At 30.9% G+C, this 21,865-nt stretch overlaps 1 protein-coding gene across 1 annotated transcript in view; it reads right to left on the bottom strand.

Moving 5' to 3' along the window:
* Positions 1-4,106: 4,106 nt before the first annotated feature.
* LOC110993137 (tyrosine-protein kinase Drl) overlaps positions 4,107-21,865 on the bottom strand; it is a 43,640-nt gene continuing 25,881 nt past the window's right edge. Inside the window, exons 5-13 of the mRNA XM_045632662.1 lie at positions 21,322-21,508; positions 18,867-19,000; positions 13,853-13,968; positions 9,212-9,389; positions 7,521-7,683; positions 6,614-6,757; positions 5,903-6,062; positions 4,555-4,691; positions 4,107-4,315 (exon numbers count right to left, since the gene is read on the bottom strand). Coding sequence (XP_045488618.1) covers positions 4,204-4,315; positions 4,555-4,691; positions 5,903-6,062; positions 6,614-6,757; positions 7,521-7,683; positions 9,212-9,389; positions 13,853-13,968; positions 18,867-19,000; positions 21,322-21,508 — 1,331 coding nt within the window. The 3' untranslated portion in view covers positions 4,107-4,203. The remainder of the gene's footprint in view (positions 4,316-4,554; positions 4,692-5,902; positions 6,063-6,613; positions 6,758-7,520; positions 7,684-9,211; positions 9,390-13,852; positions 13,969-18,866; positions 19,001-21,321; positions 21,509-21,865) is intronic.

A 21,865-nucleotide genomic window follows, 5' to 3' on the forward strand; every position in this document is an offset into this window, starting at 1 on the left:
TGCAAACAATAATATATTATATCGACCACTTTCAATATTTGTACTTATTAAAAAATTACAGTTTTTCTCATACACACTACAGTCTGGTAATAAACACACAAACTTACAATTCCAGCCAACTTTGCAAGACTATTTCATTAAACGAGCTTTTAAATAGAACTTCGTTGTTCTAAACGTGGAGTAAATACGGCGTTATGGTACTTTTCATGTTAAAATCATAACCATAGTAACAAACATCTTCAGTCCACTTTTTATTACTGAAAAATGTATAAGTTTATATTTGTATTTGATTTACGCGATTTACTACATTTAATTGAAACTTCTGCAAATTATATAAACGCAAAATTATTATAAATTGTATATGAAGTAGTTTACGTTACAATTCGTTAGATATAAATTTATACACAAGACACATTTTAGACATACATATTTATATATTAAAATGTTATTTTTCATCCTTATCTCTGAATGTTAATTTTACTATTACCAATGTATCAAGTCAGAAGCGTACCAACGCTTAACAGAAACATGAATAAAACTAAATAAAGTTTTCATCAGTTTATAGCAGACTACTGCTCGCATTTCGTCAATGTATGTAATACTTTTTCGATGAGCGAAAAAAGCTGTCACCACATTTATTAGATTTTAATAAGTACGAATATTGTAAATGGTTCGACTTATCATATAAGCATCTCAAATGAGATATACGCATAATGCCTAAGAGTTGAAACACCCTGTATATTCCATAACGCGTTATACAAATCGTTATATTAAAGTAAAGCTAAGTAAAATTAAAATATTGAGGTATAAAGTAGGAAATTCACATAGAAATTATATGACTATTTCTAAGATAAAACAGCAATACATTTATAACCTTAACAGATATTTATCGGATTTAACGCGATAGTTACAATTTAACTACCGCAAAAAACGTAATACACATTTATAATTCAACTGTGATAACTGAATGTAAGTTATTTGAAAAAATATAAACTATACTCATATATTTTAACAAAGCTAGCAAAGCTTAAGTTCAAGTCAAATCAGCGTCGGTACTCTGTAATTTCCAAAGCGTTGCTTGGCAAATTCAATGAAGTTTCCTCACTATCCATAGTGGATCTTTGAAGTCGCCATGGCGATCGTAATCGCTATTGGATGTTACAGTTACTGTATATTCAAGCAATCAAACTTAAATTCAACGCAGCTGAAACATAATATCGTTTAAACAAGTGACGTATTTACAGTATTGCACTACATGGTATAAATATATTAAAAGTGTATATATTTTCCTATATTAACATCTGATAATTAGACAAATATTCTCACGATACGACTTTGACAGATTATTTTTACAAATTCTTATATTAAGGTAATGTGGATACGGATTGAACCACTTTTTTCAGTTTAATTAAAATGTTTAAATCAAAACGACGGGGCAATTTTATTGTTACTAATTAACTATACAATTGTAATTAAAGTTGTAGTCTGGTATAAGTTTTATTGATTGAATAAGCTACACATTATGATATGCATGACATGACAAATGAATGACAAGTGTATTTAAAATAAATTATTCAAAATTTTGTTTACTTATAAAAATTACAACCTCCGTAGATCATTTGTTCAGTATTTACAAACAAATACCGATTTATAATCTGTAATATAAGAAATTATTGTAAATTTAAAGAAAAACACTTTTTTACGGATTATAGTTATGTATTATTGTATTTAAGCTTATAATTATTTGGACATAATTTTAAATTTTAACCCTAAAAATTAAAATTTAAACTTAAAAATTGTTATTAACATAACTATAATCCGTAAAAAAGTGTTTTTCTTTAAATGTGTAAAAGGTATGTTAATAAAAGACAATACTAATTATTGTAAATGTCAAATTAGATTAGATATTTGTCATGTAGATGTCAAGTCAGCTGTCAACTGTCAGTTTGACTTTTCTTGACTAGAAGATTTTTTTGAATCCTCTCTAAAATTATTATATTGCTTTTGTGTAAGTTCAAAAAGCTTGACTTGAACCGAACACTAAACGATGCTTCCAAGACCTATGAGAATTAAGTCAGTTAAAAACCGTAACTTCATTTGGTTCCAATTTAATCTCAAAACTTAGCTCGTATAGAGTGCGGAAAGAGAACCGACGAAAACAAATTTTCAACGCTTAATTTCAATTCAATTCAAAATGATACGCTTTTAATTTCATCATATTAAGATAATTACTGTAGAACTATAATGTCGTAATAGTGAATATAACAAAAAACTTAATTTAGTTCAACGACCTGAAACCGACCAGTTTCTGATCCCAACGCTACACGAGATATTTTTACCGCAAAATCTAACTTTTGCATTCATTTAAATTTACAAAACAGCCCTATCGTTTTGCATTCAAAGCGTAGCTTATAGTATAGTATATAAGACTCGTAATAAAAGACTATGTACAATTATATATGTATAAATAATCGTTCAAATGCTATATTCGTGACTAACTACTGTTTTGGTGTTAATCCTTACGGCGCCTGGACGGACCTGATGTCCTCAGGAACTCTTAAACTATCTTAAAGTAATTTTCGAATAAAATCGTTTTGTTTCATGTAATGGACAATCTTCAAACATTTTTTTGTTAAAAAATGTTGCTGTGATCCAGCAGCCATGCAGCCTTTAAAAAAATTGTTTAGATTTTTTTGTTTCTATTACTTTACAGTTTTTTTACTCAAAATCTTTTAAATTTTCTATAGAATGGACTGATGTGTGACAACCAATGTATCACGATTTTATAAAATTAACCGACTCTAAAATTAATATTTACAAATACTTTTTGGTCATTAACATACGTGGTTTTTTGTGACTGTTGAATGTCTTCATCTCTATATATTATGCAACATATAGAAATATTATTTTATTAAAAACAGTTCATACATAATGACTAGTGATTTATCAAAGTCTGTCCATAGACAGGGGGGAATTATAAATAATATATTTTTTTTTGCAGTTGGTTAAAGAATTGATTCTAATCGCTAAATAGTCTGAGTCAGAATTCATGTCAAACATTGAGTTACTATTCATTGGAAAACCCTATTAATAATTATATTAAACTTACAACTTTCTATATCAATTCCATGAAACAAAACGCCATAGCCTAACGATCATCAAAAATTAAATTCCTTTTTGCATTGACTTCTCTTTATGTACAATTTAATAACTACATTATAAAATAGACACTTAGATTTGATAAATGTTCATCCTACAATTGTATATACATCTTAAAGTGCAAATACACATTAATTTGAATTCCACGAATTCACTAAGGGCTTATACACTTAACTCTTCACTTTATTCAATGATTTTTCCAGTCTCACTTGTTAACAAGCCTTAAAAGAAAGCTAGTTGTATAGCATGAAATCGGCAAAAACATTTGTATGAAAAATCCTTCAAATTCATGGTATTTCCTCTGCTAATAATTTTTGGGTTAAAACTTTGGCGTTGTTGTGTAGTAGTACTAATTTTTATAACCTAACTTCTATATTTACCTTCAGGTCAACCTTTCAGGCCTTCCTACCACACTATTGTTTCCCTGGGAACCAACCAACGCTTTATTACTTTGGCCAATGAACTACAATATTAGTTCTTTGGTAAATTATACTTTATAAATCAATTAAAATAAAATACTTCAACTTCTCTGTGACCTTTCGATTTTGGTCCCTCACAGCACGTAAATAAAAATAATGGAACTACGCACACAGGCACTTTGGTATTATATTATTGTGAATAGAAGAAAATGAAATATAAAATCCATATTAATTAAAATAGTTTCTAATGTCTGAGTTCTATATTTAAAATACAATGAAAATCAACGAGCCAAAGATCAGTAGCAAAATGTAAATGCAATATCTTGAACACTATACAAAAAACATCATGTAGAAGTAATTTCACATTTAAAAACAAAATGATTCTCTAGTACACAGTAATTTTAAGTAACGTTTAAAGAAAGAACAGACTCACTGGCCATTAAAAAAATATTTTATATAAAAACGTCTACAAGTCGATCGACTGGTTAATTTATATAGAACCCAGGCATTAAAACAGGAAGTATATCATAATGTATAGAACAAATAAAGGACCTTTTAGTAATGAAGAAACGAGGAATGACCTTGGTTGAATAGTGTTTATAATAAAAACTTGTAAGAGTGAAAATTAGATATAAGTGCTAAGAGCTTGCCGAAAGTCGTGTAGGGCGGCGAGTAATTGCGGCGCCGAAGGGCGGGCGGCGGCAGATGTCGTCCAACACCAACACATTAGACCGTACCTTCAAAGTAGTTTATTTAGAATTGTGTTACATAAACTTGCCTTATTCATGATCGAATTTAAGCAAAAACTTTCGATTTAAGTAAGAGAATTATAATTACTATTAAAATTAATTGATTATTTTCAACTTAAAATTTTAAGTTTGTTGTTGTTAATGATTATGATCATATAACAATGATTATAGTTATTGTTATAAAAGAACCTAATTTATTTCAAGTATATAATCATTAGCTAACTTACAATTCGTCAGGACAGTTATTCGGTTGTGATGGTCGGTACCCGCCAGTGAGAAAAGCTCCAACATCAGCTGGATCCAACTCGGCCAGAGGTGATGACCCCAAGGTCGCTAACTCCCATAGCGTCACTCCTAATGACCACTGTTAAATAAAAGGACAATTAATGATGTATATAAAAAAATTGGTTGCCTGTAAAGTCGGTATACGGGCGAAAGTTTTACGTGACAACGACTTTGAGTGGTAAAATAATTTTAATGTGAATATTCATTCGTATAGTAGGAAGAAGGATGAAATAATAGTAACAATTTAAAACATTTACTTATACAAAGAATTATATTTAAAACATTAATTTATACAAAGAATCTGGCACTGAATTTTTTATGTCTGTCTCTCTCGCTCTTAGGCGGGCTAACCATGCCCGAGTGGAAGGGACGCGTGCCTCTCACTCGCTCTCATTGTGAGCGCATAACGTGAGCGGAGCGTAACACAGTTTCTTGAAGTGTCACCCGGCAAACCAATTTATAAGACGTTGTCACGTCAAAACACAAACAAGATTCTGTCTCAATCAGATTTGCATACTTAACAAACAATGGGCAGATATACAATTCAGGTCAGGCGTGAATGTGATGAAGAAAATCATGATAGAAAAATGTCTTAAAACCTAAAGAAAAAAAAATATAACAAAAAACTTAACTCGTACCCAACCAAATACATTAATGTTTTTTAATAATAATAATTATTATTATTATATACTATAATCATTATTATTTTAACTTTAGCAATAACAATATATAAGTTAATCTACTTCTCAAGATTTATATACTTGTTACTAGATAGCCTAGTGGTTTGAGCGTGCACCTCTCAACGCAGTGGTCGTTGAAATCACGGCTGTGCCAATCTAATGTTATTACTATTCGGTATTCCTTCCAAATGTCGACTGCGTGTGTCAGGTACAGAAGGCTGATAAACTAATACTTTTATATTAAGAAAAAAATATAAAACTAAAACTGAAATCTAAGGACAGAACCTCCATGTCACTAGTTTTTCTTAATTCGTTATACTTACTATCATTGTAATAACATCCTTAGATTTATAAAATCTAATCTATCTTTTTCATAGGGTTTGTTACACAAAAATATTATGTTCATGTGGTGTAAAATAAATCCTCACAGAAATCTAAGGACAGGACCTCCATGTCACTAGATTTTCTTAATTCGTTATACTTACTATATTTATTATAACATCCTTAGATTTATAATAACACCTTTTTATAGGGTTTCTTTCACAAAAATATTATGTTCATGTGGTATAAAATAAAAACCTCTACCACGGCTATAAAATAAAGAACTTACCACATCTGCAGCTGTAGTATACTGATTGTGAAGAAGGGCTTCGGGTGCCATCCATTTCACTGGTCGGTTCTCGTTGTCACCCAGACAGTGGTAGTCATCAGGGAAGAGATCACGTGACAGACCAGTGTCTGTCAACTTCAGTCTTAACTTCTCATCCACTCTGCATTGAAAATTAATTGTGTAATAAATTTGAGGATAATGTAGCAATAGCAAATACTATTTACCTAATTAAGCGTATTTTAACTAGCCAAAACAAATAATACATTGATTTGAGATTAGAGCGTTGAATCAAACAAATTAACTTTGTATAATACAAAAAGCATGTATTGAATGTATGCGTTGAATATTTTATTTTAGTATTGTTTGTCAAATCTCGAAAGTTCCATAATTTTCTGTAATTTTTTTTTTCAAAACATGTTTTTTTTTCATTATTTATGGCTTAATATCTTAATTCCACAAAAAGTGCTAAAAACAGTTACAAATATTAAAGTTTATATTTTCATTACTCTCATCTGTTTATTTATTATTACGTATATAATATATAAACAGGCAATATATATCAAATTAATTATAATTTTATTGTCACCAATCAATGCCTTTTATATATATATTTCAAAACATTTCTTCAAAATTTACGATGCTGTCATTATTGTCAGGAATAATTGCAGAAGTGTCAAAAGAGTGAATACTTTAGTACTTAAAAAATCTCACATGCAGTTCCTGGATGCAACATCAGCGTGGACAACTCTTTGCACGTGTAAAAATGAGAGACCACACGCAAGTTGAGCTCCTAAGTCCACCAATTCTCGAGTTGCCGGAGACGTTTGTTGTCCCAGCCGACATGACGTTAGATATCTAGTACAAAAAATATTAAATAAACTTATTTACCTCTTATAGTAGAAGGAATTTAAAGACTTTATTATATAGATACACTTCGTTCTGAGCGCTGACGTAAACCCCTCAACATCAACTATGCAAATGGATTAGAATCCTATTCATTTGCCGAAGTGATCCCAATCATATGATTATGGGATGAGAATAATTGGGAATACCCAAGTAGGCGCTTGGGTCTCGCAAGGAAAGCGGAAGCGTGGTCGTCCCAGGGCATCGTACTGTTGCAGATAAGGCAAAAAGAGACGGAAAGAATTAAAGAGAAGTTGTTGTCGTGATCGCCATCTTGTTTAACATTATTAATTAATTAAATCTGGGCTTTCGGTCAGACAGATAGTTAAATGATTTCGACGCTGCTGTATTTAAATTAAAATGCTAGCGACTTCATTGAATATCGATATTTTATTAAGTGTCTAGAGATTCAATTAACTCTTTGATTTAATTACTTTACTGCAACATATACAAAGGCACGTACAAAAGCATTAATTACATCGTACAGTTATGATAAACATAAATAAATGAATTACCTTGAATCTATCGCTCGCGATCGCTTATTACCTCATTTGTCATTATACAATTTATCAATACATATTGTATTGTTTAATAATTAAATTGCTATAATATTATGTAAATATATACAGACAAAGTACATTAATCAGTAAATTTTAGGATTGACGTCTTTTAATTTGTCTCATTCTAAAACTGGAAAGAAATAACTAAGACTCACCTCTTAAGATTTGAAGAGTGTGATACGCAACAATATACTAAGAGTGGTTTTCTAGCTTCTTCTGCGCAGGCTGCCATTGGAGATAGCACATTTGCATGCACCAGACCGAAGAACCGTAGTCCTTCAGCTACTAGTAAAGCCGCTTGCATGGCTGACGCAGCATCTACAAGCGTCAATAATAATTCTAACATGTAGTCTAAATCCTAGTTACTTCATAATAATTTAACAAAGAAGAATAAATTAAAATGACTACATACGACAAACAATATTTATATAAAGATCCCTGTACGATCGTGAAAAGTAGGTTTCATCATTTCAGCATCGACTACCAATTATGCTTCGATATTTTGATTGGCGTTGTGATAATTTACCTTTTAATTACGCGCAATTTAATAATTAAAATTGTATGCTTTATACTCGTATATCATATTTTGTCTTCGTATATAAGTTTTAATTATGTTCGATATCGAACGATTTTATTAAAAAGTGTACTCAAAAGTATATTCGTTATATTATGTATATTCAAAATTTGTCTTCAATCTAAGACCATTTTTTATGCATCACATCATTTATATATCAACATATTTACTACATAAATTATCAGCAAATCGATATATTTAATATGACTAAAAATTCTTAAAATATTATTTAAAAAACTCTGATATCTTTTACTAATAATGGCTTTGTTTGTTCCTTTATATTAAAGATATATTTTAATCTATCAATCAATCAATCTTAAACTTTAATTTAGAATTTAGTAATTATTTGTGCTTTATATTTATATTTAAATGTGTATTCCGTTTTGGCTTTTGTGTATAAACTAATTATTTGAATATTGTTTAATGAGTAGCTGTAGGAATACTTTAATAAAATAAAGAAAATAAATAAAAATATTGCAATATAATAATAGTAATTAATTATATTAAAACATAAATTTAACGAGCTCAACTTTCCAGGAATTATGTATCGAATTATATAGCAGATTGCAGAAAATTTTGCATATTTGTAGAACAGATAAACGGGCATGATTAATAACAAATGTTTAGTGATACCTGCCGCTGATAAACACTTACAATTCTAGAAGGCTGGTCAGTGTATGCTGGTCTTTCAAGAATAATACTGTCAGTAAGGTACGTTAAGTAAATTAAAAAGTCTTTCAAGAATAATACTGTCAGTAAGGTACGTTAAGTAAATTAAAAAGTCTTTCAAGAATAATACTGTCAGTAAGGTACGTTAAGTAAATTAAAAAGTCTTTCAAGAATAATACTGTCAGTAAGGTACGTTAAGTAAATTAAAAAGTCTTTCAAGAATAATATTGTCAGTAAGGTACGTTAAGTAAATTAAAAAGTCTTTCAAGAATAATACTGTCAGTAAGGTACGTTAAGTAAATTAAAAAGTCTTTCAAGAATAATACTGTCAGTAAGGTACGTTAAGTAAATTAAAAAGTCTTTCAAGAATAATACTGTCAGTAAGGCACGTTAAGTAAATTAAAAAGTCTTTCAAGAATAATACTGTCAGTAAGGTAAGTAACTTTAGTACGTTAAGTAAACTAAAAAAAATATTTGCGTCAATTAATATTTTTGTTGCTAATTAGCCGTCGTTTGCAAATTCACGAACCAATTTCCAGCAATAGATAAAGTTGTAACAACTTATTGTTCAATTAGTAAAAACGTGACTGATTTTGTACGCACCTGACACAGTTTTCACCAGCACCTCTTCATACGTATCACCTCTCTTGAACACGCCCTTATAAATACGCCCAAAAGTGCCTTCTTGAACCAGTATCTCGAGCCGAATGTTTGATCTAGGCGTTGTTAGTAATCGAAGCTGTTCCGCCGGATCCGTAATGCGATCTTTCGTTATTGTTTGCTGTGTACAAAATATGTTGTTACATTTTAGTAAACAATTCCTTACTAATATTCCTTTAAAAGCCTAAAAATAGATATGTTACTAAATATTATATATGACTGGCAGGAGCGTTGCTGTGGCTAAGGTTTTTGTTATATTACATAGTAGTAAACTATTCAAGGGAAACTGTAGGTAAACTTGTGTGAAAGGTAGATAGCTATCTACCTTTGCGGGTATAAATTGAGATGTAAACTATCCTACATTTTGAATTAGATAAAACTGCACACGGTGTGCAAATTTGATTGATATCGGTTCGGTAGTTTAGGAGTCCATAGCGGACAAACAACGTGACACGTAATTTATATATTTATATTAAGTAAAAGGCGTGTTGAAAGCAATGGAAAAGATAAAAAAATAAATTAAGAGATGTTATTAAATTAAAATGTATTTAAAATTAAGTTTGTTATGGGAGAGCTGGGAACCCTGACACATGTTTTATTTAAAAGGGGTTCCCAAATCTTACACATTGTAATGTATATATACTTGAATAAACACATTTTTTTTATTCCAAATTCAACAAACCTAATGCAATTCTTAAAGGAACGATTTCATACAAATTTTCAACGCAAGAAACTTTACATCGTAATCATTTTTACCGTAAAAAACCGAAAGGTAAGGTAATTCGAAATTTAATATTGTTTTTATTATTGATATGACTGGCGTTTACAGAAATTATATTCATTGATCTACGATTTATGTGTAGAACTCTTCTCTTAATAATTGAATCAAAAATATTTACTGATAAACAATTACGACTCTATTTTCAGTTACAAATCAACGCGTGTAGTAGATCTCAATTTTCAAAAGATTAGATTTCAGACGTTATACCAAATCGCTGTGGTTGCCGCGCTGACATTTCAATTAGATTGCAATATTAATGATTGTCTTCAGAAATTGCTCTGGACTGGCAGTTTTTTGATTAACCAAGGCAGTGCTAGAAGGCAAAAATACCTTTTAATCAGAATGTATCTTTTATTACATTTATATTTTAATAAACGTATCTTCTATTACATTTACATTTTAATAAACGTATCTTTTATTACATTTATAATTTATATTACACAAGATTTACGACTTTGCATGGAATAGTGTTTAATACAACTCATGTTACTGATAGATTAGAATTTGATTTTAGTTCCTGCAAACAAAAAAAAAACAATAACCTCTTTATAATATTAGTGTAGATTTCGCATGGACAAAGTCTGCCATACCGATATGTTTTATTTCAATAATGAATATATTACGATTTATATTTTACCTATTATGATTAACGGCAATGTGTATTATAGTAATTTAAGTATGCTCTCAACGCTTGTACTTTATAAATATTGTTTTCTTGTGTGTTAAGAAATGTCAATAAATAAATTTAGACAAAATCTATCGCGGAATAAAAAGAGAAGGTAATCAGAATACATGGAAATAAATAAGTTGAAGTTCAAAATTCAATTGAAGTATATTTTATTTAATTTTTTTAGGGAAATATCAAAAAGGTTAGTCGACGTCACAGGAGACCGAAGACCTGGCAGCTACCTTGCACAAAGAATTAGTCTAGCTATTCAAAGGGGAAACGCTGCCAGTATCTTTGGAACCTTGCCTAAAGGGACTCTTTTTAATAATATATTTCAATTATTACATTTTAAGTTTATTAGGTATATTAGATTTAACTATATTCCATGTTATTTCAAAATGTAAAATTGTAATGAAAATAGGATACGGAAAGGTTTACGCCAAAGCCTAGGATGTCTATGCAATATCCCGTGTGACATCATGCAATCGCCTCGAAGATGCGCCCGTAAGTCTTCTAAGCTTTAGATATACCGCCCAATTCAATTCCTGTTTACTGACACTGATCGATTCATACTAACCGTTTCAATGTGAAGAAATTTAATTTGCATATATTTGCTAATATGAAAAAAATAATTGAAAATAAATCTATTTTATTGAATTAAATTCATTTATTTATTTCGCCTTAAAACATCAAGGTTTTGAAGACCACCTTATATGTATATAATCTTAATATATATATTTCTTGTGTGCGTGTGTATGTGACTGAACTCCTCCTAAACGACTGGACCAATTTTGATGAAATTTTTTGTGTGTGTTCGTGGAGATTCTAGAATGGTTTAGATTCACAATTTTGTCCGCTGGACAATGTTTTTTTTAATCAATTAGTAGTTGTTGATTTTGGAATGTTTTACATTGGATCCGACAGACGGCGCTACCATCGCACTGTCAAATTTTAAATAATATTGGAATTTTAATTTTAGTCTGTCCCGACAGTTAGCGCTGCGATCAAATTAAAAAAAAGTTTTGTTATCATTGTGTTATTGTAGACCATGTGCTGGATCGTTAGATGTTGTCATAACATTTGAATAACAATTTTCATCAAAATGGTCCAGAATGTTTTAGCTTATTAAAAAAAGTTTGAAATTTTCAAATTAAAGACGTATAGACAGGACAACGTCTGTCGGATCCGCTAGTATGTATATAACAATTAAATATTAATTATTACACAAAACAGTGCTAGGTATGACAGTCGCACGCTGATGCCACTAGGCCAACACTGATTATCGTACATAATAAACATAAAAAAATATTTATATACCTAAGTCTTATAACTAACAATATAGCAAAGGAAGCAACACAAGCAAGAAAATATCTTTAGAAATCAACCCTTAAGCAAACAACCTGCTAATTTCCTTTCCCTTATATTTCCTGTGTCGTAAATCATCATCTAAATCTTCTAGCACTTGGTTTTAAAAACACGCCAGTTCCTTACTCTTATTATGGTCTCCTCTGGGCACTAATTCATATTTCCTTTCAAGAATTTCAACCTAGCGTTAAATTTACGAACAAAGAGGGTTGCAAATTAAAAATTTTGCTTCGTGCCAAGCGTGATAATAAACATAGATTACTGGATATGATCAAGTATATTGCTTGAATTTACGCGCGTACAATATAGTTCATTTTCAGCTAAATTAATTTTAAAATGATATTTTTCGTATAAAGTTATACGTACAATACGTGTTATTTTAAATGTTGGAAGCTATATATTTCTTTTTCAAACTGAAGATATTTTGTTGAACCAAGTATTTCAATGGTACCTTGAAAAGATATATAGAAATTGTATGAAAACCACCATTGTATTGACGTATATGATAGTAACGGTAAGTAGTATTTCTGTACTGTTTAGTATTATTTTATTATTCACCACCTGAACTTTGAATTGTGCCCTGTAAGTCATATTTACGCTATAATGAATGACCATTTTTTAAGTATCTTCAGGCCGCTTCTAGATACTTTATAAGATCTTGAACGAAGAATATTGCTAATTATATTACGTTTGTATCACCTGAAGGGGTGTTGCAGCTCAAATTGGATCTCTAATGAGGTAAAGGGCTCATTTCACGCGCATTCGACGTCTGCCTTGGAATTTTTAAAATGTATTTTATATATTATGGACAAGAATATTATGTTTCAAAGGTGCTTTTTTGAAATGGAGACTTTTTTGATATATCGGGATAATAGGTCGTTTTTTCTTAAATTTTTTTCATATTCATATTTGCATATTCCTTGCATGTTTGTGATCGCTAACTTAGTATAATAGTTCATTTTTATTTATATGACAGCGTTATTGGTGTACCATATAATACAACAGGAAATTACGTATTATACTATATACGTATATACTATATAAGACAATTGTTTTGCTAAAAAAACAAGAAAAAAAACATTTAGTTTGTAGTGCTGTAAAAAAATTATCATTTTTCAACGTGGACTTCTATCAACGGCGTCTCTCTATAAGAGAAGTACAATTTATAAGTTTCTAAATCAAAACAAAATTTTAGTCATAATTTACTTAACGATTTATTAATTGGCTAAACTCTTTGAGTTACTTAACAGTCGAACTTTAAGGATGATACTTTAAAGTTTAAAGTCAAAATTAATGAAGAAAGATTTATTAATTATTCTCAAAACTTTATTTATAAATGAATTATTGACATTTTAATGAGTATTTATGGCTTAGGGCGTAAAGATGTTATATTCAATATTCAGTTTGAGTTTAAATACGGATTGCCTTGTTTTTATCAAATTTCATTATACTTGTAATTTTTGAACGAAAGCATATTGTTTTGATCTCTTTGGAAAAATATATTAATTGATAAGGCTCAGATGTCCTGCCTTTGATTTTCAGATTATGGATATTGTTTGCCTAAAACACATACACATACATATCTTTACACAATTAGACCGCATTATTCGTCAAAAACTATTGTCATCTTTTTAACGTAAGTACTTATATTTTCATCCAAATACAATTTGACAGACAGAGATGAAAAACGTATATAAAAATGTAGCTGACATAGTATTTGGAAACAACTTAATATTAAGTATATTGCTGTTATAAATTGCGGTCAAAATACCTGTGAGACATGTGTTAAGTTCGAGGCAGCGTAGTAAGACACACGTGACTCCGGCTTCGCGTACACGTGATCACTGATGTGTGTGGTTGCATATGGAGATGGCGATCTTCGACTCCCTGTAAAACAAAAAATGGATACAAATCTCGATACAATGGAATGGAATGCCATTTGTCCCTCGTCTCCGTAGATTGCGGTTTGGTTAAAGCTCACTGATGCATATTGGTAAATGAGCTAGGTTTTTTTATTAGTAATTTTAAGTTTTTGTTAAATAATTGTTTTGTTGAATAAAAATAGTGTTTTGTGGTTATTTTACCGGTTAAAAAAAATACCTTAAATAACGTTTTAATTTTCGGCTAGATTCAATGATTTTCTTTAAAAAAATTGTCATGTCTGGGAATCGAACCGAAATGTGGAAAAAAACCTTATTTTGTTAATGACAATCAAGCGAATGGACAAAAAATGATATTTCTATATACATAGTATTCTGAATGACAGGATCAACCTAAAATGTTTGAGTCAAATTTATAAAAATGTTATTTATTTATAGCCAACGATGACGATTGAAAAATAGCAATATTGTCATTCTTGTTACAAATCCATTGCACTCCCTTTGCCCCGCATAACCAATACCGGTACTCTCTGACGCAACACAGTTATAAAAGGAAATGGACAACACATACATGAGCTTGGAACATTCACAATTTTGATCTGACACTTAACACCGGACCGGTCAAATCTCAACTAGTAATAAGTACCTATATAATATAGATAATTGTTCGTGCACCTAATATCGGGCCGACTAGATTGTCATAATTAGTTTAGTTCTTAATTATTGTAAAAATTTACAGTGTTTAAATAAATTTTGTTTTTTTTTTTGTTATTCAACTTTGGGCTTCACTTAATTTTCTATAGTTAGCATTGTTTATTTGCAAATAAGTACCCACTTTATAAAATACTTCATAGCACAATTTTCATTATTAGAAGTGAACGAATCCATAAAACGATAAAACTTAGTATTTAAATACGTCCTCTGTAAATCCATAATTATCATATTGGTAAACCAGTGGCGCTCAATTATATTAATTAGTAACGCGTTCAGATGTATATGTATCAAAGAAGAGTATTCAATTTAGGGCCCTCCAAGAAAAGAGCGTAAAATTTTTTAAATGGCCGACGACGTACTCGCAAGCCCTCCGACATTGAAAGTGTCGAATGTGACAGCGATATAACTTAACATCAGGTGTGTCCTGCTAGTTTACCTACTGTTCTATAAAAAAACCCGGCTGAATGTCTAAAACTGTCATCGTTATATAAATCTAGTAACATAAAGTTTTAAGTAATTGTAAACCCAACTTGAAAGAACAAGCGAAAGAGTAGGTGGATTTAGAAGAGAGACTTTTTTTAATTAACAAAATAAGTTATTAATAAACTAAATATTGAGTTGCCAGCTTCATACCAAACGGTAGAAAATTAAAAGTAAAAAAATAAAATTTGCCTGTAAAATACTTATTATGTTAATACTTATGATATCAGATTCTCGTATTAAATTACATTACCGCAGGCGTGAAACACCGCAATACATGAAATTTGCTTCAAAAACTTTCAGATTTAAATGCAAAATTATTAACAACTTCGTTTTATGTACGAGTTAAATCGCTTTTGCGATTGCTTTAATAACTACGAAATTAGTGAAATAAAGCGCGAAATGTTTAATTACATTTTCGTTAATTTCGCCAAATGCGTAATACAATCAGATATAAAGCATTTTGTAACATAGCAAAGCTTTTCTTCGTATAATTTGTAATCAGATTGAAAAGTTTTTATGAGACAGGGGTAAAGGCTCTTAGATTTAAATGCTAAATTGACCATGGACAAGAACTGTAAGGACAAAATCTTTATTTAAGAACAAAAGGTAATTACCAAATACATCAAAAATAATGTAATTTTATTAATTCAAATTTAAATTCAAAAATAATTTATTTATGTAGGTAACATAATGTAAACTTATGAACATCGAAAAAGGAATATACATTCAATGCTTCTATTTTTACATTTACTGCCAGTTCTCAAATCAAGAGCGTAGAACGGAAGAGAAGAACTGGCAATAAATTCTCCGCCACTCTTTTTAATCGGCAAGTTTTTTCTTTTACACAACCTTTGTAAGGGGCTACATCCATTACACCATGTTCCATATGACATCTTGAGTAATAAAGAATAATAAAATAAATTAAAAACAAAGATTTGTCCTCTATCAGCAGGAGGCATGGTGGAGCACGCACTTACATTCTCGTGGGAACAACACGCAATTACATAGTAGAAACAACTAATATTATACACGAATTCAAGTACGACCAGTCACCAAAAGTAGCACCCGTTCACGAGTATGACGCATGGCCAGCCATCGGTCACAAGCAATGAAATTTAATCTTATTAAGTTTTATTAAAATAATAATTTTATTCGAACATTGGTTGGAAACTCAATATTATACCATCAATTGAGGAAACTTTTTTCATAATCATTGAATAATTGTTTACCAAACTTTATATAACAATCCGTTTCAGATGAAAAATCTTTGCTAGAAATTGTAAAACTTAAATAATTTAGCTTGAGAATTCTGGAACTACCGTAGTAACAACAGAAACACTATAATAGAGAAAGCAATGAACTCAATACATATGATACTTATAAATATTTTCCATATTAATATTGATGATTATGCTCACAATTTAATATGCCCAAGACGTGGGTCACACTAAAAATGTTTAGAACTGGCCAGTTAGAAATATTGCTTATGAAAACTTTTTTTAATTTCCATTTTGGAACTCTTTGGTAACCTAATGTAGTATATTATAGAATTCATTTATCATTTGTTTTTGTGAATTGGCGGCAAATCTAAAACTCTTGTTACATGCGAACATGAACCTAACGCGAGAAAAAAAATTATAGAGGAAGATATGAGAGTGACATATCAGCAGATACGGACAAGCATAGGCATTGGTAAGAGATGAGTTGAAAAAATATTACATGAACCTTACATTTAAAATTAAGATTAAAAACGAATAATTTCGAAGGAAATCCGCTATAAAATGTAACCACGGCGTATGAAACTAAAATTTTAATAATTACGTGTTTTACGGTCAGTGCAATATTTATTGGACACACAAGGCCTGCAGTGGCGGTATTTCATTTTTTAACTGCTATTACAGTGAGTTATTTCCACAAAATGTAGCGTAGAATATAACATATTTTTATATTATTAGATATCGGCAAATATCGACTTAGGGTACTTCAAGGAAAGAGGGTACCAATATTAAAACGCCGGTAACGCACTCGCGAGCCCTCTGGCATTGAAAGTGTCCATGGGCGGCGGTATCACTTAACATCAGGTGAGCCTCCTGCCCGTTTGCCCCCTGTTCGATAAATAAAAAATATGACCACTATTAATTTAATTAAAATCAAAGTATTTTTGATCAGTGACCGCAATCATCTATATGCTTGATCCGCTAAGATTTTTTTTATTAATTTAATTATTAACACTTCGTTACAATATAGCGTGTTGGTTTCTTCACAGTATCTCTCTTTTCAGTATTAAGAACAAATCACTAGTAATATGGCTCTATGAATCCATTTATACAGCTTTATAAATACTAATTGTATCAGATTGTTGCAAACAACAGAGAAGTATTAAAGTTTCTTAGTGCTCTTGATTGAGCGCAGTTAGTGTAAACTATTCATCGTGTGGCTTCGAAACAGCTAATATTATTATAGAAATACCTACTATAGTTCTAAAACTAGTAGTAGGTATCTACTGAATATATTTTTGAACGAAAAATTAAGAAAACAATTTTATATCGTTTTGAATGTTCACCACGGGCTTAGAGAAGTTTGAAAGAAAAAACGTTTGAATAAGACTGCGGTAAGAGTTACTCGATGTTAGTATTAAGTGCTAAACACTGTTGTATTTGACACTTTATTATATTGTCTAGCTTTATTAGTAAGTAAGAATAAAATGACTTAACAGTCTTAAGTTAGGCTAATTGTAATTTCCAATTTCAGAGAAGAGAATTTATTATTTAATAATATATGTTTTTAAATAAGCCAGTTCGTTTGACAGTTTAATCGCCAATATGGCTCCACCGTTTTGATGCAATACGCCTACATTTGTCACTTTGGACATGTTATTTTTGTCAGAGTTCAAGTAAAAAACTAGCTTCCATTAAAAAAGACTAATCAAGCAGACCTTTTTAAGTCATTCACTATATAAATACATTTAAAAGCTTTATAAACTTATAAGCGATATACCTAAGGATAAATATTTGACGTACCATTCTTCGCAACAGCTGAAGTATGTTACAGACTAAACAATTGGCAATCGATCGGTGCTTCCGATGAAGACTAGTTTATATTATAATTATCATAATATTTTCAGTACAAATTATTGAGGTTGTCTATTAATGTCTATTTATTATTTCAATGACTACAAACATTGGACCCACGACGCATTGCCTCAAAATAACTCAATATTCCGTCTATTTGAGAAATTTAATTACCATTATCAAAGTGACATTGCCATGTATGTTATATAAATAATGGGTAATAAATGATAAAGACATCCTCTTTCGCACGATCTCTTCGTTGCTATTTCAAACTCCGCAACCGTGAAAATATATACTTTCCTCATGAATTATATAGGCGCATATACATTGGCGCAAACCGCAATCAATTCCATACATGACATTGACTTTATGACGAACAGGTAGATGGATGCAGTGGACTTGTTTTTAAAGCTAAGCAGTTCCTATTGCTGACTTTTGTAGGCATTATGAGGCTCCATATATTTTCAATAGAACATTTTTCTTGGACCTTGATTCTCGGACACAAATGACGTGGTTTATATCGGTAAAATAATTTTCAAAATCCAGTAGGTTTAGATTACCCATATAAACTCACAAACTTTACCACTTTTAATACTAGTATATAGTACACTACTATACACTGATGTATTTTGCTTACCAAATGGAAATTTATGTAGACTCGCTATAGTCGCGTAAGATCCCGTAGCACTGGGCGGGCGGCCGAGTGTGTCCAATCGAAGAAGAACGTTTTGATGGCTGCCGTACTGATACGCTGCCGTTGTGTATGATGTGCTGTAATTAATTAAAATTATGTACACGTACCAAAGATTCAGACTGACGTCTTGGAGATGGTTTTTACTATTAAAGAAAAACTAACATTTATTTCTCCAAAAGACATAGTATTTTTTTCTATTAAATATTAAATTAAAGTGATTCGTTAAAGGCGTGAGAGACGTTAATACTTATTTATGATATACAAAAAAATTTAAGTTTGCAAATCGACTGGCTGACCCACTTGCCTTATATTTTCTATTGCGTTTTAATAACTACGACTTAGAAAATAATATAGGTATAAGTCCAAAAGGCCGGCGACGCAATCGCAATCCCTCTAGCATTAATAGTGTCTATGGCAGGGGTATCAGCATAAAATTAGGTGATCCTGCCCGTTTGCCCCTGTTCTATAAAAAAATAAAAAAGGTTACGTATAGAATAATTTGTAGAGCTCAGTCAAAACTGTCCAAATTTTTATATAAAATCATCAATGGATAACTAAATATCGCTTTGTAATATTTTTGAAGCCATATTTGATATTCTACAAAATAATGACAACGCTCTTTCAAACAAAAGCGTTTGTCTAAACCAAACGTTGTGCGGCAATTTTTCATTGTGGGGCATAAAGCGAGTCGCAATTAAACGTCGCTGGGTTATTTATTATGTATCGATAAAGCCTCCGCTATCATCCATCAAGCCAGAGACAAGGGTAGCTTCTACCGAACTATACAAATAATAACATTTCATGAGCGATAGCGATTTACTGCACAGGTAGATTATATTGCTTGTAAATGTTTAAATACGATAGTTTTTATGCGGAAATTGTGGTTTTACAATGGTTAGTGTTTGAGGCCTGTTTATTACCGTGCCAAAGATAGTCACTCAGTGATAAACAAAAAAACAAAGACTATGTCAAAAGAGTACCGAAATTTTTGTCTGAAATTTAAAGACAGAGTAAAATTAGAAGACATAAATGAAATGACATAGTTTAAAAATGGTGTATACTTCTTAAAAGTTCATAAAAGGATATGGACATGAGTTATATGGTATTTCTATGCATGCATTTTAAATATATGCGCTTGATTCACTTTAGTTTGTTAATAAAGGCTTTCATAGTAAATATATATTTGTATTTATATGAAAAGAAAACGTCTTTATTAAAAATATCATCTTTGAGAGATTTTTTTATTTTGGCTTTAAGAAAATGTCAGTGTAATGTTGTACGAACAAAGTGTTATCGCACATTTAATTGTTATATAACATAAAGAATTCCCGCTTAGTCTTTTAACTTACACCTCAACTTCCGGGACAATCTAAACCTATATTGTGTACAAAATAAAATAGGTTATGGTCTCGACTACACTTTATCATACAAATGTCCACGTTACATTTTCTTATGAACGATGATTATTGAACATATATTTTAATCACAAACACGCTACATAAACAAATGATTATTATGAATATAATATATCAACAATGAATCATGACGGCTCTATTGTCTATTGAATATGAGCTGTATACGATTATTCGAAAACGCAACATATATCAAATAATTTGTAGTGTAATTAATATACACAAATTTTGAAATTATACGGTGTCAACATACAAACACGTATTGGAAATATTAATATGACAGAAAAAGCTGTAAAAGTATCAACTGTCTTTATAATACCAGAACTTCTAATTATTTGAAATTGAAAAAGCGTTCCGTTTACAAAATAATAAAAATAAAATACTAAATCAGTGGCGCTACAACCTCTTTAGGTCTTGGCCTCAGATTTCTCAATCTGTTACATGATCATTTTTAAATCTAATAGGTAAGTGGGTGATCAGCCTCCAGTGCCTGACACATATCGTCGACTTTTTGAGTCTAAGACACGTCGGTTTCCTCAGGATATTTTCCTTCACCGTTCGAGCAAATGTTAAATGCGCACATAGAAAGAAAGTCCATTGGTGCACAGCCGGGGATCGAACCTACGACCTCAGGTAAGAGAGTCGCACGCTGAAGCCACTAGGCCAACACTGCTCAACAATACAAATTAATACAGTCTTGATATATTTATTAATAGGTCATGAGTAAAAAATGAGCCTGACGTGCAGACGTGTCTTTAAGGGCCTGTTTCACAATGTATGGATAAAGTGCCAAATAGCTATGCAACACATAAATTATTCGAAAGATAAAAGTTCCAAATAAGATACTTCGAATTTCATGACGTATAGCGCTATCTGACAGTCGTGAAACGCAAAAATACTATTTATACCAATAAGTAACAAATAGCTTATTTGGAACTTATCCGGACATTGTGAAACAGGCCCTTAATATCTTAACTAATTCTTACTGTATGGAATCATGATGTCTTGCTTTGTTCCCACGCTTATATAACGTCCCTGCGGCGGCTACTCCGGCGAGTAACAGCAATGCTGCTGCGGCACAACCGCCAGCAGCAAATAGGACTCCGCCAGAATTACGACCCGCGTCCCCCGCTAATCTTGCAGTTTCATTTCGAGTGACTATTGTTGATACGCCTGTTGAAAGAAAAATATTTGAAATCAAAAAAGAATCCCTTAATTACCTTTTTGACGTGACAACGTCTTATAAATTGGTTTGCCGGGTGACACTTCAAGAAACTGCGTCACGCTCCGCTCACGTTATGCGCTCACAATGAGAGCGAGTGAGAGGCACGCGTCCCTTCCAATCCGCCTAAGAGCGAGAGAGACTTATTATAAATGTATTGCAAGTTATTGTATGTATATTTGTATATAAATTCGTATGTATGTGTAAAGGTAAAAATAAAATTTTGTTAATATGAAATTCAGTGCGAGATTCTTTGTATAAATTAATGTTTTAAATATAATTATTTGTATAAATAAATGTTTTAAATT

Source organism: Pieris rapae, chromosome 20 (genome assembly GCF_905147795.1).
Source record: "Pieris rapae chromosome 20, ilPieRapa1.1, whole genome shotgun sequence".
Taxonomy (NCBI): Eukaryota; Metazoa; Arthropoda; class Insecta; order Lepidoptera; family Pieridae; genus Pieris; species Pieris rapae.